At 50.5% G+C, this 26,418-nt stretch overlaps 1 protein-coding gene across 2 annotated transcripts in view; it reads right to left on the bottom strand.

Moving 5' to 3' along the window:
- Nucleotides 1-11,264, bottom strand: part of mRpL40 (mitochondrial ribosomal protein L40) — a 186,877-nt gene extending 175,613 nt beyond the window's left edge. For both annotated transcript variants that reach the window (XM_067108065.1, XM_067108064.1), the window contains exon 1: nucleotides 11,107-11,264. In XM_067108065.1, the coding sequence (XP_066964166.1) occupies nucleotides 11,107-11,144 (38 nt within the window). In that variant the 5' untranslated portion in view covers nucleotides 11,145-11,264. The remainder of the gene's footprint in view (nucleotides 1-11,106) is intronic.
- Between the last annotated feature and the right edge of the window lie 15,154 nt (nucleotides 11,265-26,418).

The following is a 26,418-nucleotide window of genomic DNA, read 5'->3' as shown; positions in this document are numbered from 1 at the left end:
CAGAGCACGAAGCAGGAAATAAAACCGACGATTGATCTACATGAGAGACCTAAACCCAAAGAAGAAGACCACGCTCAACTACTTTTCCTGAATACTTCCTAATTAGAATTACTACCCTTCTGAGTGATTTCTAATTCTAAATCCACCTTAGAACTTACGCTTTTAGAGGGAAGGGGGAAATCTGCTGCCAACACTGCCTGCTCCGGCCGGGGCCGGCAGATCCTACCTTCGAGGTTTGCAGTTCTCCATGACCCCCGGCACCCGTTAGGGCTGGTTCTGGAACAGGCAGGGGGGCTGAAAAAGAACAATTAGTATCTACAACACTATTACTACTATCCTTATCTCTATTTTCCATTAATTTAGTCATAAAGCTAGAAAAATAGACTAGACATACTCAGCTAGTAACTTGTCCTCTAAGTTTTTGAATAATTCTTCCATCTGATCTACCAACCAAGACTCGCCGCCTATCTGACTGATACTACACGGTGTCTTCCTATGTAAAAACACAAACAGAATGTCGATCGTGTTTGAGGGTACTCATCCTACACTTGCAGAACGTGTAGGGCCGATGAGCGTCAGCATCTCCTGCAGAAGAAGGCTCTGTCATCGAAGATGTAAACAAAGTGGAAGCATCGGCGTTAGCAGATGGCGACGTCTTCTTGTCTGACTTATCCAAACGAGTCCAAGGTCAAAATCAGGAGAGAAGATCCAAATCTTATCAATAAAGTATCCATCCAGGAGAAAATGCGTTGCAAACGTCCAAATCGTGATCTGATGTCCAAACTCTTGAATGGGGGTCGGGCTAAATGACCAAAAGTTCGCCTGATGTGGGACACACCCACACAGCATGGCGAACAAAAAGCAATTGAGGATTTCGGCCTCACTCGGCCGGGACTTGCAGCAGTGTTGCCAACGGTACTTCAGGTAACTCATTTGACAAGATTTTCCTGTAAGCGTTGGCAACACTGACAGTTTATTACCCACTTAGTGGGTAAAAGCTATGGGGATGTAGTTCGGGCTGGTCAGTGACCAGGGGCTAATTCAGGTGTTCAGGGAGTGTATTGCAATATAATTTTTTTATGAATATATTTGAAAAGACTCGTAAACTCGGAACATCATAAGCCGAGACCGTCGTAAACCAGAGACTGTCTGTAATTAGTGAATATCTCTTAGTGAAAAATACCGTGAATGGGTGAATTTTCAGCGAATAATGTGTATATATATTCCATAGAGAAATCCGCGAATAGGTGAGTCCACGAATTAGGAGACCGCGCATATGGGGGATTTACAGTATTTACTTCTTCTGGGTTTGTTTTGTACTGAAGCATAAGGTTTAATGTAATTACATTAGTATTTTCTTCTCATTTTGCCAGAGGTTGTCACAGGAGGTTCCGGCAGTTGTCAACTGTGCCAAGTAAATACCATCAAAGGGTCCAGGGGTACTTAAATCTTTAAAACTACTGAGCATAAAGACTGGTATATAAAAAAAATAAATAAGCCTGAAAGACTTAAAAAGATATCAGCCTTTCATGGAGTTTATTCTTCCACCAATGGCACAAGTGAGAACCAACTCCCAAATCTCCACTCCCTACCCTACTCCACAGGGGATGGCACATGATTAGAGTGTCCCAAGTGTAAGCCAAACCCTCTTGCTAGGACTGACAATATTACTTGAATACAATCATCCCCACCCTAATCATGTATGGGCAAACTCGATAGAATGCCGAGAGTCCTATCCCCAGAACCAGACCCACCCTGGAATCCGTGGTACATCCCTAAAGAACAGTTCCGCCTTTAAGCTATTAATCTGATAACAATTAGGTCCGAACATTTTTGGGTAGTTGATGGTCCTACCACAATTCTCACTATTTAGCTTCGGATATAAAGCCAATCCCAGCTATGATATCTTTTCCTATTTAATAGGTCAATAAATTTTAGCAAATGTGGAAAATTCCACAAAAATTAGTCCCAACATATATGTCATTATACATGAGACTCTTGGACTCAAACCCAGAAACAAATTCCTGGGGTTCAAGAACCCCCTCACCATGTCAAGGTGGTCCCTCATCTTGAGGGGGGGGGGGAACTTTCAAGAACTCCTTTAGTGCAATAAGAGATTCTTTAATCACATTAAGTGCTTTTTCAACCAATAGCAATAACATATGTTGTAGAATTTTAACATTCTCTGGTAACCGTTGGCATATCTCCTTTATCAGTATGGTAATGAAAGTGGTGCATCTCTCTCTCTCTCTCATACCTTTTTCTTTGTCCCCAGAGAATCCTTTTTGCTTTAATATCACAATTTTTTAAAAGTAAATTGAATTTTTCTGAACTACACAAACCTGAGGTCCTTTACATTAGGAATTACTTTCAGCGAAGCTGGAAGTGGCCGTTGAACTTTTGAACAAGGTGGTTAGGCGGTTAACTACCATCTGGGAGGCGGGGGTACCACCTGCCTGGATGTAAACATTCCAATTTGCTTTTCTGCCCAGGTGTCAGATTGAGGGGTGGCATGAGGTGGGCACGAAATGTAATATAAAGGATCTCAGGTTTGTATAGTTAAGAAAAATACATTTTACTGATATACAAACCGTCGGTCCTTTACATTAGGAAGACTCACTGGTTGGTGGGAGGAATCTGAGCGAGTCTCTATGAACTGACCAGATCCAGCATGTAATGGCACGTCCGCTCCCTGCCCGTAGGAAGAGAGTCAAGATGAGGAGAAGGAAGAGAGGCCAGTCATTCCACAATCATTCTCCCAATCACAACTGTACATCTTATGTGAGATGCAACCTGTATTGTTAGAGGAGCTGGGTAAGCTACATAACTTGTTGAGCAGCCACCACAGGACCCAAGGAAAAAGTGTCCAAGGACTTGTGGGCAACATCCTGAAGGTAGAAGGAAGTGAAGGTGGTCTGTTGGGACCACATGCCTGCCTTCAAAACCTGTGGCACCAACAGGTTCTTCCAGAACGCGAGGGATGGACCAATGCTGTGGACTTCGTGAGCTCTCGGAGGAAGCGTACTGGTGTCATCTTCTCCAGCAGCAAAAAGAGATCGTGTTTTGGGCACTTCTTTCTTGCTCAGCCAGCACTAATGAAGAGTCGTTGACACTCAGGCTGGAGGTGGCGAGCCCTCTTCAGGTAGCGCCGCAACACTCTAACAGGACACAGTAGCATCTCGTATGGATCATTCCCAACAAAGTCCTCTAGGGAGAGGATCATGAAAGCCTCGAACCAAGCGCCAGGGACCGAAGGATTCCGAGTCTTCACTATGAAATCCGGGACGAAATCGAGCGTAACTGATCCCCATCCCCTCCAGTATTTAACATCAAAGGAAAGTCCGTGAAGTTCGCCAACTCTCTTCGCTGATGCCGAGGCAAGCAAGACGACAGTCTTGAGGGTCAGATCCCTGTCTGACGACTCTCATAAAGGCTCGTACGGTGCACGAGTCAGGCTTCTTAGAACGAGAGTACCATCCCAAGCAGGGTGCCTGAGATCGCTGGGTGGGCAAGACCTCTTGAAGCTTCTCATCAGTAGGGATATCTTGAAGGATGAGGAGATATCTACACCTTTCAGCTGCAAGACTAGGCTCAGTGTGGCCTGATAGCCTTATACAGCTGAAACAGAGAGAAGCTTCTCTTGACGAAGAAAGACGAGGAAGTCTGCAGCCTGCTGAACAGTGGCTCCGACCGGAGAGATACCTCGTCCACGACACCAACCACAGAAGACAGACCACTTTCCCTGGTATACCGCTGTGGAGGATCATCTGAGGTACCCGACCATCTCCTGCGAGCGATAAGCTTTGCGACACGGGGATTGCACTGCCAGGTGATACCGCTCGACGTGGGGTTGACACAGAGGGTTGGGTCAGTAGGGGATCTCTCTCGGTGCCTCAGAACAAAGGAGAGCTAGTAGATCGGGATATCAAACAGCCTGTGGCCATCTAGGTGCCACCAGAATCATTCTGAGATTCGGAATGATCATCACTTGGTTGATGACTCTGCGAATCAGACAGAACGGTTGTCCCACGGGTGCTGGAATGCGTCTTCCGCAGCGGCCCATGGGTCCGGCACGACTGAGCAGAAGACCTGAAGTTTTCTGTTGTGCCAGGTGGCAAACAGATCTATGACTGGACACCCCACCAGGTCAAACAACCCTTCTGCGATTTCTGAGTGTCCTATCACTTGATCCTGGAACTCTTGGAGAGCCAGGAAGGCTGCCTTGAGTTCTAGGATATTGATGTGAAGGTGCTTGTCGTCTTGGTGCCACACTCCTGAAGTCAGCAACTCCTCCAGGTGTGCGCCCAATCCCTCGGTCAATGGGTCCGAGAACAGATGCATGTCCGGAGGGAGAGTATGTAGGCATACTCCAATTAAGAGGTTCCTGTCACCCATCCACCAGTCTAGATCCTCTCTCACCTCCTAGGAAAGAGGGATGAGAAAGGACTGGGACCAATAGTCCTTTAGCCTCCATTGTAGTGAACAAAGGTGAAGACGCCCATGAGGGACCAGCTTCTCCAACGACAACAGGTGACTGATGACGACTTGCCACTGACGAGCTGGCTGTTCCTGTTGAGACAGAAACAGTTGTGCTGCCTGCCTGAACTTGCTGATACAAGAGTCCAAGGGAAAGACTGCTACCGTATCTATCAGCACGCCCAGGTACTTTACCCTCTGCTTGAGGATGAGATCTGACTTCTCGAGGTTTACTATGATCCCAAGGTTGAGGCAAAACTCGAGGAGTCGATCCCTGTCCTGTACCAACTGCGAGTGAGAACTCGAACTTGCCAGGACCAGCCAGTCGTCGCAATACCTAAGTAAATGTATCCCGTACGAATGGGCCCAAGTTGACACAAGAGAGAACACTCTCATGAACACCTGGGGAGCGGTCGAGAGCCTGAAACAGAGTGCTCTGAATTGGAAGACGGACTCCACAAGGATACAGCTAGGTACTTGCGAGAGGATGGATGAATGGGTATTTGGAAATACGCATCCTTCAAGTCCACCATTAGCATGAAGTCATTCTCCCTGATGGAGGCAAGCATGGATTGTGCCGTCTCCATCATGAACTGAGTCTGGCGAATGAAACGGTTCAGGGGAGAAAGGTCTATGACAGGTCTCCAGCCCCCCATGGCTTTCTCTATGAGAAAGATTCGGCTGTAAAGGCCTGGGGACCGATCCAATATGACTTCCACAGCACCCATGCTCAGCATGGCTTGCACTCCTTGCATTAGTGCGATATCCTTTGGAGATCTCTGAACGTAGGTGCGGAGACAGACTGGGTAGTAGATATCCCTCCTGAAGGACATCCACTATCCAGGTCTTGGCTCCATATCGCTGCCATGTTGCCCAATGGCACAACAGGCAACCCCCACCTTTGGCAGCAGTTGGGGGGGAACGCTGCCCCTAGCGTTTCCCCTTCTTCTTCTTCCCCTTGCCCCCTTTACCAGATTGGAAAGCGGGCTGAAAGGGGCGTGAAGACCCACCCTTTCCAGAGCAAGAAGAAGGCTGGGTGTTCCTGCGGGATCCCTTCGAAGACTGGGACCTCTTAGGGACCAAGAAAGAGCTAGCCTGACCCGAAGGCCTGGCCGCAGTGGAATGCAAAGATCTGGAGGTCTTGGCCATTGCCTGGTGGACAAGGTGGTTGCTGTCATCGGCCTGACACTTGCACACCGCAGCCTCCACCAACTCTAGGGAAGAAAGAGGTAGATCCCAGCAACGGTCCGTTCCATAGGGTCACTGCCGACTCAGGCCCCACGGACCTGGCGAAGCGAGAAAGAACATCTCTCCGCTTAAGGACCAGGTTGGCTCACAGGTTTGCTGTCTGGTGGACGCGGTAGGAGATGGCTCTACCTCCAGACTGGCATAGTCTCCCGAAAGCAGAGTCCTCCCCGGGTACGATAGCGCCTGAGGAAGCAGCCACTTTGGATGTTGTGAAAGACTACAGATCCAACCAAGAGACTCTGCCTCTTGCTGCGAGAGAGAAATACTCCCTGCAGTAAGCTGCTGCAACGAGAGGCCCAGACCTAGACGAACTACACCTGGGTCAACCTGTTTAGGCGGCAATGCCCCTTCCAAGGGAGTGTAGAAACGCTTCTGTTGAGGCAGAGGAGGGTGAAGCAGCCTGTCCAAGCGGTTCGATCGCAGGGAACTGTCTTGCCCAGACACAAGACCATTCACTTGATCAAGGACCCCCTTGGTAAGATGGACCATGACAGCCCCACTGAAACATTGGGTTTCTTTTTTGGTCCCCAAAAGGATTCAAGGCGCGAAGGACGATCCACAGATGAGGCCGTGGTCCCTTCCCCAAGGTCATTGTGCTGACGAATCAGCACAATTACCTCAGCAAAAGTCCTCTGTATCTCGGGGGTGTCTGCATCCTGGGGAAGAGGACCCTAGTGTCCTTCCAGGGTGCGGTCCTCCCAATCTACTCTCCCCCAGGAGGGAGAAACTCAGCAGACCCGTGATCCTTCCTGCACTGCACGGGCCTACGATCTGGTCGATCTGAGAACCGAGCCAGGAACGTAAGCCCCGAGGTCGAACTCTGGGGAGACGACTCACCGGAATTCCTCCTGTCCAACTCACACCTCCTGGTGGAAGCTGAGGAGGTTGAGGGGACACGAGGAGGATAGGGCACTCCCGCTGGTCTTTCTGGTGGAACCAGCAGGAGCAGCGGGCCGGGAGCGGTCACCAACCCACGGTGATGACGGCAGCCCGGGTTGAGAAGAACGCTTTCGCCTGGGCGAAGCGTTGTCCCGAGGAGAGCGGAGTGGTTCATGCGAGTCGAGCCAGGCTGGCCGCGCAGACATGGCCGGGGACTGAGAGGAGTTGAATGTGCGGCTGGCTGGTGAGAACTTGCGCTGTCCTGTAGACGTGCCCCAGACTTCTTTGAGGCCGAAACCTCTAAGGGAAGACTGAGCAGGGGACCTCTTCTCCATCTCGCCAGGTGTCTGGACTTGAGAGACCAGCGCACCTTCCCAGGAAACTTGCTTGACTCTCCAAGAAGTGCTAGCAGGAAGAGTCGGAGAACCTGCTTGCCCGGACTCTTTCTCCTGTCCTGTGCCCTGGTCAACACGGAGAGAGGTTTCTCCGGTACCAGACTGGGGTACCTGGGTCTCCTTAGAAACCTGGGTACTCGGCGCAGCTTGCGAACGAGTGTCCGGCACAGCACTGGCCTTAGAAGCGGACTTCTTTGGCCCAGTGGCGGGAGTGCAAGCCATGGTTTGCACACCCTCAGCTCCGGACACGACTGACCCGGGGGTCAGCAAATTGGTTCCCTGGCCCGCAGGCCAGGAAGAGCCAAAGAGAGATCCCACTGCCTTCCCTTTGGAAGGAGGCAGTCCCTTAGAAGTCTTGGGAAGAGACAGACTTCCTCTTTGGCTGGCGAGCCTCAGAAGAAGAAGAGGTGGCAGACAAGGACGACAAAGACAAAGACGACAACACCTTCCTAGACCTCTTCTTCATCATCTTCAGGATGGCAGTCAGGCCCCCTATCTGGGAGGGAACAGCAGAGGATGCAGGAGCAGTCAGGGGAGACAGGGAAGCAGGCGCAATCAGGATAGCAGAGACGTTGGTGGTCGGCTCAGCAGCTACTGGGGTAAGTGGAGCAGCACGGGAGCCAGGGAAGACAGGATTCGGTGCATGGGTAGCGGGCATGGGTGGGGCATGAGCAGGAACCAGGCTGGGCCAAAAGTCAGTAAATCCAGGAGCCAGAACCGGAGTCGGGAACAAGCGTGGTCGGCAACAGCAGGGACAGCAGACTCCCAAAAATCAGGAGCGGCTGCTTTCGGTTTCCTAAGAAATCGAAAAGAGCCAGGCACAGAACCAGTCATAGACGCAGACTTCTAAGACTGGCAAAGAGGGCGCGGCCTCTTGAGGCCGCGCTCTTGCAGCGCCCAAAACCCCACACCCCACAGGAGGATACGAATCAGTTCCGCCCAAGGGCAGGAAGAGCCAACGAGAGAAACTTGTCTCCCGGAAGAGAGTCAGTCCCTTAGAAGTCCCACAGGACTCCCAAAGGGATCAAGACACCAAGTTGGGAATCCAACCGAGCACTGGTATGCACTCAGGGAGCTCTTGCGGTGCTGGCAGGAAGGGCTGAGACACCTGGGTGCCTCGGCCCTTTCTCTTGCACTGCTCCCAAACTGGGCCGGGGAGAGTACTCTCCACACCAGATCGGGATACTCGATATTCCACAGAATCTCGAGCACTCGGGGCAGCTCGCGAACAAGCGCCCTACGCAGCACCCGTCTTACAGGTGGAACCTCTAGGACTGGGAACAGGATCGCAAACTGAGGTCTGTGCGCCAATGGCTCCCGAAACACAAAACCCTGGGGTATGCGAATCAGTTTCCTAACCCAAAGGTTAGGAAGAGCCAACGAGAGACCCACTGCCTCCTCAGAAGGAGGCAGTCCCTAGATATCAAAGGGCATCAAGGCAGCCTTCCTCTCCTTCGGCTGACGTAGGAAGGGAAGAGGTAGCCGAAGATGAAATTGAAGATAAGTTGAAAAAGACGACGGCTACTTCCTTCACCTTCACTCCGACATGTTCTACAGGACGGTGAACACGAAACATTGTAACCTCCAGGGCAGCTAGGCAGGAACACAATGGAAGTGGCCCAGGACACGACCACCAGGAGAAGCAGCAGGCACAATCGGGATAGCTGATGCAAGAGCTATGAAAGCGGTTCAGAAGGCAAGAGCTACCGCAATGGTGACCTCCTTCACCTTCACTCTGACATCTAAAGGATGGCGGACATCGTAACTCCAGGGCAGCTAGGCAGGAACACAACAGAAGCAGCCCATGACACAACCACCAGCAGAAGCAGCAGACATGATCAGGACAACCGATGCAGGAGTTACAGAAGCGGTTCGGAAGGCAGGAGCTACAGCAACGGCCAGGAATGTCACATGAAAGACACCAGCAGCGACAGGAACAATCAGGACAGCTGCAGCAGGAGACCAGGAACAGCTGCCCAGAGAATGTCGTTGAGTTAACAGGAGCATAACACAGGAAACAGCAGGAGCAAATGGACCACATACGCCAGAGCATACATGAAGGCCAGCAATGACAGCGATCGATCCACATCGGTGGGAACAGTCGGAACGATCCCAACGTGGAACTATACCATTCCAACCAGGTACTGTGGTCAATCCCAAAGCAACAACGAATGAATGTCGGAACTCCTTCATGCAAGATATCCCCTGAGATATCCAGTCAACTACTGCTGTGCCTGTGATGCTCACTGTCAACCTGAAAGAAAAATCAAAGATGACTAGTAGAGGGAGACTCCTCTCCCTATGAGGGGAGCTGCCCTACACAGCCAGAGGAGGCCCCTTAGAAGAGGTCACCCAAGCGCCCACCCCACCCCCCCCCGGCTCTTCGCCTGATGAGCGAGCAAAGAGGGCGAAGGAGAGATAAGGATGAGTCTACAGGGAGAAGATGGAAGGAGGGGAGGCCACCATGGGCATCGTGGAAGCGGAACTTACCGACGACGCCCGCAACCTCCCCCCAGCAACTCTCTATAGCACAGGTGGCGAAAACAACACTCAGCACAAGTAGGAGGGAAGTAATCATGTCCTTGCACACGGAGGGCAGGAGCCCAAGAAGGGAAGCGAACTCTTACATCCCGATCAATGAAGGGGAGCGAAGATATTACGTCCCAATCTAATATCTCCGAACATACTGGGGAACGCCTTCAGTATCTAAATAAATGGCTACTGGAAGAGAAGCATTACCACTCAGTTAAATCCCTCTAAATACGCCCTTGGCCATCAAACCCAAGACACAGACGCAGGGGAACGACGTCTTATGCAAGGCTATCACAAATCGTGGGTTTGTATTTATATCAAACACACACAATATATACACAAAAATACAGGAAGATCCCACTGGGATAATAAAGAGCTTAACAACAGTCAGGCAAAGAGGTCTGAAAACACGTCGGCAATGCATGATGGCCGAAAGCAAACTGGAATGTTTACATCTGGGCAGGCAAGTATTTCCGCCTACCTGGCAGTAGTTAATGCCTAACTACCTTGTTCGAGTTTAATGGCCGCATCCAACTTCACCATAAGTAATTCCTAATGTAAAGGACCGATGACAGTTTGTATGTCGTGTCGAAACAAGCTAAATTTTCCCGCTAGCTGCTAGATACATAATTTCCTCATTATATTCAAACAAAGAGAGCCAGATCTAACGGGAAAACCACCAGAATGGCAACACTACCCACTGGGTGGGTAGCTAACTACCCTAACCATCTTGTTTAAAAGTTAAATGGCTATTCCCAGCTCACACTGCAAGAAATTCCCATATGTGAAGATCTTCAGGTTTGTATTTGTGCAGGAACAAATCTAAAGCAAGGTTAGGTTAGGGTAGGTCTGGTTAGGTCATACTCCCTCTGAAATGCCCATGAAAGTTAGCCCAGCCAAGTGAACCCTCCAACTACATTGGCTATAGGCTTATGCCTACACTTACAAATATTTTATTTACTATGAGGGCTGAGGTGTTGCCGCGGCTGAAACTTGCATTGCCACACTTTTGAGTTCATTGCAGCCCAGGCTTACTTTTAAATTGGACGAGCCAATGTAGGCGCAGGGTCAAAGTCTCCCTCGGGTAGCTTGCAAAATGACGTGACTGCTTCCGAACGGAAGCCTAATCCAGTGCCTCCAATGTTTAGTCTTACCTGGGGAGTCCAGGGGTTGGCGAAGCGCCCCCACCCTTGACCAGGTCAGGGGACGATGCCCCAAGTCAGATTAGAAAGGTAAGGTCTGGTTAGGTCTGGACACAGCATTCTAGGAGAGGTTGGGTTTGCTTTAGTCGTGGGAACCTGAGCCAGTCATTCACAACTGGTCCCCAAAAATGATAACATGAAGATTTTTATAAGCAAGCTGAGACTACAGCTACAGCTACAGGCTATAGTCTTCCAAGTCCCCTCCACCTAACATAATATACTGTAAAGCTACGGTACCCTGCCTACGCTATGTCACGCTTGCCTACCAGTCTTGCCAAGACTCGGGTAGTTAGTGCGAGGCCGAGGGTGCGCCAGCCACACACAATTTGAGATTCCTTCAGAATGGAAGCCGGCACTCCATCAGTGTTTCATACCTTTGCATTAGGTGCGACGCACAGCTTAGAGCAGACATAGTTCAAAATCAAGAATTAAACTAAGTTGATCGTCATAGACAATGGTTACGGTGGCGGTAGAGCTGTAGTAGTAGTAGTAGTGTTGGTGGCTTCGTTTGGAACAGCTCCTGTGCTCGTTCTCTTCTCTTTTGTTGTACGTGTTTAAGCGACAGTATATTTTCTCTATGGTAGCATATCTTTTTCTTATATTTCATATTTTCAGCTTCATTTCTAGACAGATATGTGAATAGTAAGATGTTAGCTAACAGTTCCTCTAGCCTTCCTGTTATGGTTACAGCACAAATCTTAATTTTCCAAGAGTTGTCGAATGCTGGGAAATAAAATATGAAATACTTAAGGTATTCAGATGCCTCTATATAAACATTAAGGCTCGGTGGGCACGCTGCCCTGTTCACACGAGGCGGTGACCTTGCACATCATGGCGGTTACCCGTGGTTACTTCAGTATTACAGCAATACAGAATTAGAGGAAATAACGTTTTCTGGATTTCGATGCATAAATAAGGACCGGTGAATGAGTGACATACTGGCTGGGTGTTTACTGGTTTATTGGTAGTTCCTTACTGAGATAAATGTACGTCGTTGTTGTTTTAGATTTAGCTGGCCTTGTGCCAGCACGGGCTCTTGCTCCTAGAGCAGCCCGTAACTCTATGTTGGTGATGAGTCTGTGAGATGGGTAGGTTGGATGAAAACTTTATTATGATGCATGAAAGTGATTTTGGTGGGGGTGATTTTTGAAGTGAAAAGATTTAACAGGCAAGGTTGCAACCTTTGAACCCTAAGGTACCCATCAGATGAGGATAAAAGTATGATAGTAGTGAGTGTTGGCTAGTGGGAGAGGCCAACAGATGGAAAAAAGAAGAATTAAGTAGTAGGCACAGGTAGCTAGTATGCTAGCTCGTGGTGATCTAAAGCCATATTCCTTGTCCGGTCCTAATTCTTGTGTCTGTATGTGTTTTGTGTATTTGTTGGGTGTTGATTGTGGTGGATGGAATGATAGGGGAGGGAGTGATTTCTAAAAGAGTCAGCATCTAGAGGTGAATGGTATGGCTTTTGATTTGTTGTCTGGGTCGGGTCTGTTGTGCCTGATTTAAGAATTGGGAAGGAGAGTGGGTGGTTAAAGGTATAGATTCTTTAGAGTTACCGTGGTGGTGGGTAGGAGCATAGGTAGCCTGCAAATTCATGGATGTTTGTCATTATGTGCTTTGTTATTTGGGTAGCTGTTCTTTCATTTCCTTCATAACTTGTTCTTAACTGTTCTGTTTCTGTACAGTCAAGAAGGTAGTGTTCTAGGGATTCTTCTGGGATTGTTTCACAGTACTTGCATGGTTGAGGGTTATCTACTATTCTTTGCCATGTGCACAGGTATCCTAGCCTTAGCCGATGGATTATGACTGCTAGGGCCCGTGACATGTCTTTGGTTATATTGTGTGGTTTTAGGTTTACGGTGTCCATGTACCATTTGGCGGTTTTTGAGCCACCGAAAACAGCTCTTCTGACTTTGCTTTCCTCCTGTAGTTGGCAGTGTGCTGCTGCTTTGTTTTTCAGTTGTGTGAGTGAGGGGGTGATTCTGATACTAATGGTGCTGTGTAGCAACCCACTTTTTGCTAATGAATCTGCTTCTTCGTTTCCTTGGATTCCCACATGGCTCGGAATCCAATAAATGTACAGAATCTTCGAGGATGTTATTGACGCGTGCGAGCGGTAAGGTAGCGTCTACACACAGACAGGTAAAAACAGAGGTACAGGTGTAAGAACCCCGACGCTGTCTCTTCCAAACACGTGTGTGTTCGTGTGTTCGTCAATCGTCATCATCGGAGTCGACAGGACAAAACAGGAGCGTCTCGTTTTCTTTCTCTACAGGAACGCGATTTCAACCATACAATATTTCCGTCTGTTCTCCCTAAGCATTGTTGTCTTAATGTATGTACAATCACCACTACTTGCATTGCCATGCAAGCATTCTAATCATGTGCTCATAATGTTCCAACGAATCTTCTGTATCAAACTGTAGCCTACGTGTGTTTCTGTTTGTGAAGATGCCAAATGTCTCTCCATTTCACATTTATTATGCTACTGCATTGTATCCATTAATCTGTCTTGAATCTCAAGCAGTTGGCCATATGTAGAATTTCCTGGCCTTTCCACTGATGTATGTTTCATCACCGTATGTTAATCATGTCTCTTGATGTCGCCATCTGTTTGTCTGCCGACAAACACAGATGTCTGAACCTTTTATCTCTGTTTTACCTGTCTGTGTGTAGACGCTACATTACCGCTCGCACGCGTCAATAACATCGAAGATTCTGTACATTTATCTCAGTAAGGAACTACCAATAAACCAGTACACACCCAGCCAATATGTCGCTCATACCCCAGTCCTTACACTGGTGACCCCGGAGTGACCCGAAGGACCCAGCCGACCCAAGATGACGACCCACGCGCCGACAGACCATTTGCCGCCTCGCTGTTTTCCGCCGTTCCTGAGTTCTCAGTAGAAGTCTGACCCTCCGAGATGACCCACCCCACCACCGGAGCCCTGGACACCTCTTCCAGGAAACCTGAAGCCGCCCCCGCACTCATACTGGACGAGCTGACCAACGAAGGACCAGCCACGTCATCCTTCAGCCTGCTGCCGCCCCTCTCGAGCTGGCTACCAAGGATCAGCCGCCGTCATCCTTCAGCCCTCGAGCTGGCCACCGAAGGATCATCCGACGTCACCCTTCAACCCGCTCCCGTCCTCCTCGAGCTCCTGCTGGCCGGTGCCGCCCTTCAGCTTCCTACCGCCCCTAGCCCAAGCCCAAGCCTTCGCCAAGCCAACTACAATGGGGAACATTATTCAGGATGCCAAGACAATAAGGGCTAGGGTAGGAAGCTGATTTCGCCAGCAGGACCGAGGAGGACGGAGGGGAACATGAAGGTGAGAGATGATCATCGTGGCCAGCTCGAGGGCAAACAATGAGGCGGTTGACTGGTAGCCAGCTCGAGAGGGGCGGCAGCAGGCTGAAGGATGACGGGCTGGTCCTTTATTGGTCAGACGTCCAGTATGAGTCCGGGGCGGCTTCAGGTTTCCTGGAGGTCACCAGAAAGGACTGGTGGGTCATCTCGGAGGGTCAGACATACTGAGCTGGGTGGAAACTGGTTTATTGGTATGGTCTGTCAAATGGATAAATCTTGTTGTTGTCCTTAATGCCGGGGTCACCAGTGTAAGGCTTCTTGTGCCAGCACATACTGGCTGGGTGTTTACTGGTTTATTGGTAGTTCCCTACTGAGATAAATGTACAGAATCTTCGATGTTATTGACGCATGCGAGCGGTAAGGTAGCGTCTACACACAGACAGGTAAAAACAGAGGTACAGGCTCGGGCATCTGTGTTTGTCGGTAGAAAGACAGATGGCGATATCAAGAGACATAAGTAACATTCAGTGATGAAATATACATCAATGGAAAAGCCAGGAAATTCTACACATGGCCAATTGCATGAGATTCGAGAAAGATTAATGGATACAATGCAGTAGCATAATATATGTGAAATGGAGAGACATTTGGCGTCTTCACAAACAGAAATACACATACAGTCTGATACAGAAGATTCGTTGGAACCTTGTGAGTACATGATTAGAATGCTTGCATGGCAATGCAAGTAGTGGTGATTGTACATAAATTAAGACAACAATGCTTAGGGAGAAACAGACGGAAATATTGTATGGTTGAAATCACGTTCCTGTAGAGAAAGAAAACGAGATGCTCCTGGTTTGCCCTGTCCACTCCGATGATGACGATTGACAAATACATGAACACACACGTGTTTGGAAGAGACAGCGTCGGGCTCTTACACATATACGTTATGTTATTAGACTGTATCTAAAACAGAGAATATTTGCTGACAAAATCTTCTGCAGGGATTTTGCCAACATAAAACTCCCATCTAGTCGTTTTAATATATCAGCAGCGCGAGGTTCAAGAGAAATGTCAAAACAGAGACTGATTCTTTATTAGTTGTTGCTGTTGTTTCAGATTTAGCTGGCTTTGTGCCAGCACTGGCTCTTGCTCTTAGAGCAGCCCGTACCTCTATATTGATGAGTCTGTGAGATGGGTAGGTTAGATGAAAACTTTATTATGATGCATGAAAGTGATTTTGGTGAGGGTGATTTTGAAGTGAAAAGATTTAACAGGCAAGGTTGCAACCTCTTTGAACCCTAAGGTATCCATCAGATGAGGACAAAAGTATGATAGCAGTGAGTGTTGGCTAGTGGGAGAGGCCAACAGATGGGGAAAAAGAAGAATTTGAGTAGTAGGTACAGGTGTAAAGTCATTTGTAAAGTCTCTGCTGAACATGTTATTTGTCAAGTCTCTGCTGAGCAAGTTTTCTTTGGTAACGTCCCATTTTCTTTGCCTCTACAATTCGTCACACCTGACGTGCCAGGTCACGTAAATCCAATCATTTAAACTATGTATATAATTGTTTACCTGTCCTCAATTTGTGTACCGTGTATTTCTTCTTTTGCAGGCATCAAGATTGTATTCAATTTCAATTCTGTCTATTTTCACATTGTAAAGTGTACTCGCTGTATTTATTGTTAATTATTATCGACCTCAGATCACCTATGCTCCCGTTGTATTCCGCAGTGCGACGTCAGTCCGCCACTATATAAACTGGCTGGATCATGAATAAATCAGCAGTACTCTTTTACCTGCTCATTTTTTTTTTTTTTGCACCTCTTATAGTGGTGACCCCGGAGTGGTTCCCGGAGCCATTAGAGGACCCATACGGCGACTCAGTCTTGGCTCCAGGAACTAACTCACGCCCCTAGCGGACTAATTGCGCGCTAACCAGCGTTCAGGCGTGCTGACTCTCGTCGGCAAAATCACCAACATCATTAGCGGCCTCACGCGGCGCGCTTCCAAATGCGTTTTGACGCGAATATCCCACTCCAATTAAGAGGGCAAAGAGCGAGCACGGACGCGGACATCCCCTCCCTTGTTCAGTTAACCGCTAACCTCGCAGATTCAGATACCTACCTCCCATATCACCGAGGCTCTCACACTCCTCCACACCCCTGCCCACACCTTGCACTCTCCCCTGCCTGGGGCCCTGCCCGGCGGGACAATCAAGGGCCGCCCGCCCTGTCCATAAAACTGCCGCCGTTCACACAGGGGAATCCGTCAGCATGGCTGTACAGGGTCGAGAGTCAGTTCAGGCTGGCGGAATTCAATGACGAGGTGCTACAGGCAGACACAGTACTCAACACCCTGCTGGAGGAGATCTACAGGAAGCTTGTCCCGTGGGTGTCTGCTGCACGCCTCCTCACCTACCACCTCCTAAAGAAATCCCTCCTCGAGGCATGCTCCCTCCCGATCGCCGAGTGGGCCGCCCGTGCCCTCGACCTCGCCGTCAGCCCGCGGCAGGATCAGAGCGTCATGGAGCCATGGGGCATGATACAGGACCTCCACACCCTCCCCGACACTGGCGGCAGTGGAAAACAACATGCAAATAATCCTGTCGCAGGAGCTCCTCCTCCATCAGCTCCTCCCGGAGGTCCGCACACAAATCCTTGAGCCCTACGCGATGCCCCTCGAGGTCCTGATCCACACGACGCAGCACCTGACGGACTCCGTAAAGGCAACGAAGTGGGTACCAGCACCCACACTCCCAGTCAGCACCATCCAGCAGGAGGAGGGCGCAGAGCAGGAGGTCAACGTCGTCACCAGGAGGCGCCCAGCACCTCAACGGCAGGTGGAATTCCCCGGGTCTTTGCCACTACCACAGGCGGTTCGGCAAGGATGCCCGGAACTGCCTGCCACCCTGTTCATTCACCCGTTCAAAAAAACGGGGGAGGCGGCAGCCAGCAGGACAGGCCGCCATGGCAGCAGAAGAACCCAGGGGCCCAGAGCCAGCAGGTTTCTACGTCCACGACACCGTCTCCGGCAGGATGATGCTGGTCGACACGAGGGCCGTTAGACCAATCTTCCCGCTATCCAGAGAGAACCGCAAGTGAGAACTGGACCTAGCTGCCTCCCTGATGGCCGCCAACAGGTCCCCCATCCTCTCTTAAAGCACCAGGCCCCTGTCGATCTCCATCCTTGGCCGGAGATACTCTTGGGACTTCGTCGTTGCGGACGTAAGGACCCCGCTCCTGGGTGCGGATTTCCTTGCCCACTTCGGGCTGGCAGTCGACGTCGGTCGGAAGAGCCTCCTCAACACCTACTCCTGCCAGTCCCTCCCATTGGCAACAGGACCCAAGGCGCCCACCATCTGCTTCGCTGCCCCCCACCAGTACTCACAGCTGCTGACGGAGTTCCCTGACGTGTTCAGGCCCGAGCTCCACCAAGTACCCAGGGCCCCAGCCAAACATGGCATCTACCATCACATAAAAACAAAGGGGCCCCCTGCACACGCAAGGTTCTGGAGGCTTCCCCCTTGGCACCTTCAGGAGGCCAAGAATGCGTTCGCCGAAATGGAGCAAATGGGAATCTGTAAGAAGGCCTCCAGCCCGTGGACCTCCCCCCTCCACATGGTGCAGAAACCGGACGGCTCCTGGAGACCCTGCTGCAACTGCAGGCGGCTTAACCTCGCAACAGAACCTGACCATTACCCCCTGCTGAACATGCAGGACCTCATGGCCTCCTTTCACGGGGCCAAAATATTCACTAAATTGGATCTCTTGAAATCCTATTTTCAGGTACCAGTCACGCCAGAGGACATACCAAAGACCGCCATCATCTCGCCTTTCGGGTTCTACGTGTTCGCCTTCTCCACCTTCAGCCTGAGGAACGTCGGGGCGACTTTCCAGCGGCTCATGGACAGCATCCTGGGGGACCTGAAGTTCTGCGTCTGGTACGTAGATGATATCCTTATATTTTCCAGGTCCCACAAGGAGCACCAGAAACACATCCGGGCAGTCCTGCGGCACCTGCAGGAGAATGGCCTCGTCATACGATTCGACAAATGCACCTTCGGCGTCCAGAAAGCCGCCTTCCTGGGCCACGAGGTATCCCCGGATGGTGTCCACCCGCTCACACCCAAAGTCGCAGCCATCACCAGGTTCCTCGTCCCCACCTCCATCAAGGCCGTCCAGGAGTTCCTCAGAATGGTGAACTACTACAGGAGTTTCATCTCCAGGATCGCACACACCACGGCCCCCCTGATGGAAACCCTGAAAGGCCAACCAAAGTCCTTATTGTGGGGATCCAGCCAGCAGCAGGCCTTCTCCCTGACGAAGGCCGCCCTCGCCGAGGCAACCGTCTTGGCCCACCAGGATCCCAACGCCCCCCTCCAGCTGACGACAGACGCCAGCAGCGTTGCCTGTGGTGCTGTCCTGGAGCAGGTCATCGACAGCGCCCCCCAGCCCATTGCCTTCTTCAGCAAGAAGTTCAACCCCGCAGGGGCCTGCTACAGCACCTTCGACAGGGAACTCTGCGCAATGTACCATGCAGTCCGGCATTTCAAGTTCCTTCTGGAGGGCACGCCCTCCACAATCTACATGGACCACCAGTCACTGGTCCACGCCTTCACCAAGCAGGGGGACACATGGTCTTCCAGGCAGCAGTGGCATCTCTCAGCCATCGCTGAGTTCACCTGCTCCGTCAAGTACCTCCCTGGCAGGAAGAACCCTGTGGCGGACGCCCTCTCCAGAGTCGAGCTAAACGCGGTGCAGCTCGGGATCAACTACGAAGACCTCGCCAGGGAGCAGGCCGCCGACCCAGAGACCCCAGCCTACCGCACCGCCATCACGTCTCTGAAGTGGAAGGACATGCCCCTCGCCCCCGGGGGCCAAAGCCTCCTCTGCGATGTCAGTATCAGCCAGCCCCGCCCCCTGGTGCCAGCCTCCCACTGCCGCCAGGTATTCGCCATCATCCATGGGCCTGTCACACCCCTCCGGCAGGACGACGGCCAAGCTGCTGTCAGAAAAGTTCGTTTGGCACGGAGTGCAGAAAGACGTGAGGACCTGAGTGAGGCAGTGCCTGCAGTGCCAAACCAGCAAGGTGGGGCGTCACACCAAGTCTGGGGTAGGCGAGTTCCAGCAGCCAGGGCAGTGTTTCCGCCATGTTCACATCGACGTCGTCGGGCCCCTTCCCCCGTCAGGTGGGTCCAGATATCTTCTGATGGTGGTAGACCGCTCAACGAGGTGGCCCGAAGCCACGCCAGTGCAAGAAGCCACCGCCAGCGCATGCGCCGAGGCCCTGCTCTCCAGCTGGATTAGCTGCTGCGGTGTCCCTGACCACATCACAACCGACAGGAGCCCGCCTTCCTGTCTGAATTGTGGTCCACCCTAGCTTGGCTGCTGGGGACAACTCATCACACCACCACAGCCTACAACCCAGCTGCCAACGGTTTGGTCGAGCGGTTTCACAGGTCCCTGAAGGCGTCCCTTATAGCCCACTGCACCGCCAAGGACTGGAAGTACCAGCTGCCATGGGTCCTCCTCGTGTTGAGAACCACCCCTAGGGCCGACGGCGCCCCGTCCACAGCTGAGAAAACCTATGGCAAGCCCCTCATGGTCCTGGGCAAGCTAGTGACAGAGGATCGCCACAACCCATCGATCCAGAGGCTTCGCGACATAGTCGGCAAGTTCGCCCCCTGCAAGCGGACATATACCGACAGGTCGGCCACCTTCACGCCACCCGGGCTGGCCTCCACCACCCACATCTTCGTCAGGGATGATGCCGTCCGCCCGCCACTGACCAGGCCCTACAGGGGGCCCTTCCACGTGCTGGAGCGGAGCAACAAGGCATTCCTGCTCGCACCTCACGGGAGGAACGATTGGGTGTCAGTAGACCGAGTCAAGCCCACCCTCCTGGAGGAGGACACAGATGTCACCACATCGCACCCTCCACCTGGGCAGCCGTCGCCGCAGCCGGGCCCTCGTAAGAAGCAGGCACGTGGCTGCCCCCGGAAAAGCCCGCCCACACCCGCAGTCAGCCACCCCCACACACAGGACGTCCCCCCGATGTCCTCATGCAGCCATGGCACCCTTCAGCGCCCCAGCAGATATGCAGACTAATCAGACGTTAACCACGCCTTTGCGGGGGTGGGGGTATTTGTAAAGTCATTTGTAAAGTCTCTGCTGAACATGTTATTTGTAAAGACTCTGCTGAGCAAGTTTTCTTTGGTGACGTCCCATTTTCTTTGCCTCTACAATTCGTCACACCTGACATGCCAGGTCACGTAAATCCAATCATTTAAACTATGTATATAATTGTTTACCTGTCCTCAATTTGTGTACCGTGTATTTCTTCTTTCGCATCAAGATTGTATTCAATTTCAATTCTGTCTATTTTCACATTGTAAAGTGTACTCGTTCGCTGTATTTATTGTTAATTATTATCGACCTCAGGTCACCTATGCTCCCATTGTATTCCGCGGCATGGCGTCAGTCTGCCGCTATATAAACCGCCTGGATCATGAATAAATCAGCAGTACTCTTTTACCTGCTCATTTTTTTTTGCACCTCTTGTACAGGTAGCTCGTATGCTAGCTCATAATGATCTAAAGCCATATTCCTTGCCAGTCCTAAACTCTTTATTATTCTCGACAAGTGTTTATTCTTGACAGGTGTTTATAAGACAAAAAGCGGATGGAAAGGAAGCGGGCGACCCAAGGGCCCCCACTGCATCCATACAAGATTTGTGTTTTCTGGCAAGCATAAAAATACATACAACATTCGTTACATGGCATATAAAAGGTAGATATACATATCGGCAGAAAGGCCGTACAATGATACATAAGATGAGGTACATAAAGAATCTGAAATAAAGACAGGTAAAATACATGACGTGATTAATGTACATCTGAAAGGAGAAACACACGGAAGGAGAGGCATGATTTGTCTCCCTTACAAATACTACTCCCCCATCTCCAAGACAATACAGTAATTAGAGGAGCAATTATTGGATGAGACAATATTAATCATAGAGGCACTGGGGCAATCGGAGTGGGCCCCTGCTACTGGAGAACTGTGGACGTGGGGTGGAGTTGACACCTGGGGATGGCTGGGTGCATTTCCTGGGCCACCCCGGGGCCCACCTTGGTGGGGAAGCGGGTGCATCTGCAGGCAGGTATTGGGGGGGAACTCTGGGGTACCTGCCTACTTCTTCACAAACTTCGCTGTCCAACAGGAATGCGGGTTTCAGTCTGTCGATGGTGATCCAGTCCTCCTGCCTGTGGATGTCGAGGAGGAATGCTTTGCTGGCCTTCCTGATGACTTGGTGGGGTCCCCTGTAGGGCCTGGTTAAGGGCAGGCAGAGAGCATCCACCCTGATGAAAGCATAGGCGCAGGAGTCTAAGGCGGGTGTGCTGTAGGTGATGGTTCTGTCAGTGAAGGTCTTGTGGCAGGGCATGAACCTTGTGAGAGAGGTGCGAAATAATGAGCAGGAAGACAAGTACTGCTGGTTTATTGATGTTGTTGTTGTTTCAGATTTAGCTGGCCTTGTGCCAGCACAGGCTCTTGCTCTGAGAGCTGCCCAAAACTTTGTGTTGATGATGAGTCTGTGAGATGGGTAGGTTAGATGAAAACTTTATTATGATGCATGAAAGTGATTTATTGATGAAGTGATCAAGTGATCTGCTTATGCGGTGTGTGGACATCTGCGTATAATGCAGAGACCGCGGGTACAAAGATTTACAGGTGACCTGAGGTCAAACTATTTCTCTATAAAAAACAGGACGGGTACATACAGAAAACATAATCATTAACAATGTCTGGTTTGACATAAAAATACTCTGTTACATATACATAATGCATGGTCAATTGAACAGATAATAAAATATACAATTCATAATAATGATAATAATATTGTGTTCGTCCGACCCTAGGTCGAATGTGAAGGCACCGCAGAAAACGGGATGTTCATTACAGAGAACGCATTGAGCGGGGACTTTACATTACTCCACTCCCAAAACGTAGGTAACGTCTGATCAAAGCAGGTATCTGCTGGGGCGGCGGAGGGGGCCCCGCTTTCTCAGTGTCAACTGGAAGGGGTGGTTGCCTTCTTCGGCGCCCTCTGGAGTGGTGTGTTGGGGTGCCCTCCTGTCTGGTTTCAGGGTTTTCCGGGGAAGCCCAGGACGTTTTCCTGTGCATGGGGCAGGCCGGGGGGTTGCTATCTCCTGCAGGCACCTTTGGGAACCGCCCCCGACGCCCTCCACCAGGAATGCGAGCTTGAGGCGGTCTATCAATACCCAGTCTACCCCTTCCGTGGACGGCTACCCAGAATGCCTTTTTGTTCCTCTCAAGCACAAGGAAAGGTTCTCTGTAGGGCCTGGTTAAGGGTGGCAGCACGGCTTCATCCCTGACGAAGACATGGGTGGCAGAGGATAGACCAGGAGGCATGAAGGGGGCTGTCCTGTCGGTGTATGTCCGCTGGCAGGGGCGAACTTCCCAACCCTGTAGCGGAGCCTCTGCGTTGCTATGTCGTCCCCGTCCTCTGCAATGAGTTCCCCCTGGACTACCAGGGTCTCCCCAAAGACTGTTTCTGCTGAGGATGGGTCGCTGTTGGCTCTGGGGGCAATTCTCAACCTGAGGAGGACCCAGGACAGCTGGTACTTCCAACTCTCGGAGGTGCAACGAGCCATGAAGGACGCCTTCAGGGACCTGTGGACCTCTCCCCCATTCTGTTCGCTGTGGGGTTGTAGGCGGTGTTGCTGTGGTGAGTGGTCCCCAGCAGGCGTGCCAGGGCATTCCACAGCTCGGACAGGAAAGCGGGACCTCAGTCTGTAGTTATATGGTCCGGGACACCGAACCGGCTGATCCAGCTTGAGAGGAGGGCTTCTGCGCATGCACTGGAGGTGGCTTCTTCCATGGGCATAGCTTCGGGCCACCTGGTGGAGCGGTCAACGACTGTTAGAAGGTATCTTGCTCCTCCTGATGGGGGGCAGAGGACCCACCACGTCGACGTGGATGTGCCCGAAACGTCTCCTCGGCTGGGGAAAATCACCCACCCCAGACTCAGTGTGCCGCCCTACTTTGCTGGCCTGACACTGCATGCACTGCCTTGCCCAGGCCATTGCATCCTTTTGTATGCTGTGCCAGATGAACTTCTCCATCAGTAGCCTGGCCGTCGTCCTTCTAGAGGGGTGGGACAGTCCGTGGATGACGTCGAAGACCAGCCGACGATATTGGGCGGCCACTGCTCATGTCGCTCAGCAGTGTTGACCCTCCAGGGGCGAGGGGCACATCCTTCCACTTCAGCGACATGACGGCTGTGAGGTAAGCTGGGGTCTCTGGGTCGGCAGCTTGTTCACGGGCGAGGTCCTCGTAGTCGATCCCGAGCTGCACTGCGCCGATTTCGATCCTTGAGAGGGCGCTGGCTACTGGGTTCTTTCTGCCAGGGAGGTACTTGATGGTGCAGGTGAATTCCGCGACGGCCGTGAGGTGCCACTGCTGCCTAGAGGACCATGCGTCCCCCAGCTTCGTGAAGGCATGGACCAGCAGCTGGTGGTCAGTCCAAATTGTGAAGTGCGTACCCTCCAGGAGAAACTTGAAGTGGTGTACCGCCTGGTATACTGGGAAGAGTTCCCTGTCGAAGGTGCTGTAGCGGGACTCATTGGAGCTGAGTTTCCTGCTGCAGAAGGCGATGGGCTGAGGGGTCCCGTTGATGACTTGTTCCAGGACAGCTCCACAGGCGACATTGCTGGCGTCTGTCGTCAGCTGGAGGGGAGCACTGGGGTCCTGGTGGGCCAAAGATGTTGCCTTGGCGAGGGTGGCCTTCGTCAGGGAGAAGGCCTTCTGCTGGTCGGGGCCCCTCACTAAGGTGTTTGGACAACCCTTGAGGGCCTCCGTCAGGGGGACCATGGTGTGCGCTATTCCCAGGATGAATCTCCTGTAGTAGTTGACCATTGCGAGGAGTTCTTGTATGGCCCTGATGGAGGTAGGGGTGGGGAACCTCACGACAGCCTCGACCTTCGACGACAATGGGCGGACGCCCCGTGGGGATATCTCATGGCCCAGGAATTCTACCTTCTCGACGCCGAAGATGCACTTGTTGAACCTGATGACAAGGCCACTCTTCTGCAGGCACTGCAGGACCTTCCAGATGTGCTGTAGGTGTTCCTTCTGGGATCTGGAAAAAATTAGGATATCATCGACATAGCAGATGCAGAAGTTCAGGTCCCCCAGGATGCTATCCATCAGCCTCTGGAAGGTTGTGCCCGCATTCTTCAGGCCGAAGGTGGAGAAGGCGAAGACATAGGACCCGACAGGCATGACGATGGCGGTTTTGGGGATGTCTTCTGGCGCTACTGGTACCTGAAAATATGATTTTAAGAGATCTAATTTTGAGAACATTCTGGCCTCATGGAAGGAGGCCGTTAGGTCCTGCATGTTTGGTAGAGGGTAGTGGTCGGGTTCTGTAGTAAGGTTGAGCCGTCTGTAGTCGCTGCAGGGCCTCCAGGTGCCGTCTGCTTTCTGCGCCATGTGAAGGGGGGAGGCCTACGGGTTGGGAGCCTTCTTGCACACGCCCATCTGTTCCATCTCAGCAAAGGCCTGACAGCGACATTGCCAAGACCTGGGAATGGATTCTTTAAGGAGAAGTATCTATTTACCTTGGGATCTCGGCAATTCTTTTCATCAAACTTTCATCCCACCTCCTCTCCTCTGCTCCCAATTCGGGAAATACCAGCCCAGCTAGAGCTAATCGTCTGGGTTTCCTGTCATCTTGCAGAAGCTTCCCCATGGTGGAGAATGAAGGTCTGCTTCTAGTCCTCCATCCTTCTTTCCTCTTCGAAGTATGAGGAAGAGGAAAGGCTAATGTTTGATTGAAAGGAACCTTCGAATAAGCTTGCATATTCTCTTCATGTCTGTGTCTACTCACGGATACACCGATCGAGGAATAGGTGCACACCTGTAAGACTTTGTCTTGAAGGTGTGTGACCAAGACGATAAATACCGTATTTGACGGCATATAAGACACACTTTTTTAATAAAAAAAATAGCCTAAAAAATCCCCCTGCATCCTATGTACATAATGTAGGCTCAAAATTTAAGAATTTTGGCCGAAATTATACATGAAACGTCACATAGATGTTGTAGCCTAGCCTAACATTCGGTGTTATCCTAATAACCTATTAAAAACCAAAGTTTATTATAATTATTTATCATTATCACACTTACAATCACCGCAATTACTACTGCTAGTATTATAATCAATATCTACATTGTTATTATCGATATTTTCATTAAAATGTGTTAATATCATTATCGTCGTCTACAGCGCATCGCCGCATTCCACATTTAGAGACTTCCAGTACGTGTGCTGCTCAGCCTGCCACCTGTTGGTGATTATCTTGAGAGCTTTACAAATAACAAGGCTTCGTTCAGTTGGTAGTTGGCAATTCCTGCTAACATTCTCTTTACGCACAACAACATGGCTTCGATCAACACCCAGAACTCAAGGCAGCCTTTTGGCCCTCCGAGAATTTAAGGATGGGTTTTGTGACACTCAGTGGTTCGAGAATTTCAGGATGGGTTTTGCGACACTCAGTGGTTTTGTTGAACAACAACACCACAGTAGTGGCATATGTCAACAAACGAGGGAGTCATTTTTTCCCTCTTGTTTCATCTGTTGACATTTGCAGGTACTCGAGTGTTCTATAGCGCACTTGAGAGTTCAATTAGCCAGAGTTAGTTAGTTATAAATGATTTGTTTAACCAGACCTCTGAACTCTTTTAGGGTTCTTCTCGGGCTGGGAAAAGAATTGGGGAAAGAGTACATAAAAAAATTAAGTAGTTAACTAAATAAATAAATAATAAAAAAAAGGGAGGGGAATTAGAAAAAAACAATCGAGAAAAAAAAAGGGGGGGAAGATTATATTTTACTTATCAATTTAATTTTGTTTAGGAAGAGAATGATATTATTAATTGAAAAGTTATTACCTTCTGCTAGAATATCCTTTATTGATTTATTTTGTAAATAAGTCTTTCTTTCATGATGCCATCTGGGACAGTCAATCAAGATGTGTTTGATTGTTACTGGGATGTTACATCTTTCACAAGTTATTGGGTTTGTGTGCGGAGTTGACATCAGATGACCATGTGTGAGTCTGGAGTGTCCTATTCTGAGTCTTGTTAAAATAACCTCATTGATTCTTTGCTTTTGGGTAGAAGAATGCCATTTTTTAACTTCGTTCTTAATTTGTTTTAGTTTGTTTTGTGGGGGTATATTTGTCCAATCATTTTGCCAATCCCTATAAATTAAGGCTTTAACTGATGCTAGCCAGTCTGATATGGGTGCTTTCATAGTAGTTGGGGGGATTGTACAAGGCAATTTTGCAGCTTTA

This window comes from Macrobrachium rosenbergii, chromosome 8 (genome assembly GCF_040412425.1).
Source record: "Macrobrachium rosenbergii isolate ZJJX-2024 chromosome 8, ASM4041242v1, whole genome shotgun sequence".
NCBI classification, from domain to species: Eukaryota; Metazoa; Arthropoda; class Malacostraca; order Decapoda; family Palaemonidae; genus Macrobrachium; species Macrobrachium rosenbergii.
This window is presented reverse-complemented; position numbering and strand designations above follow the sequence as displayed.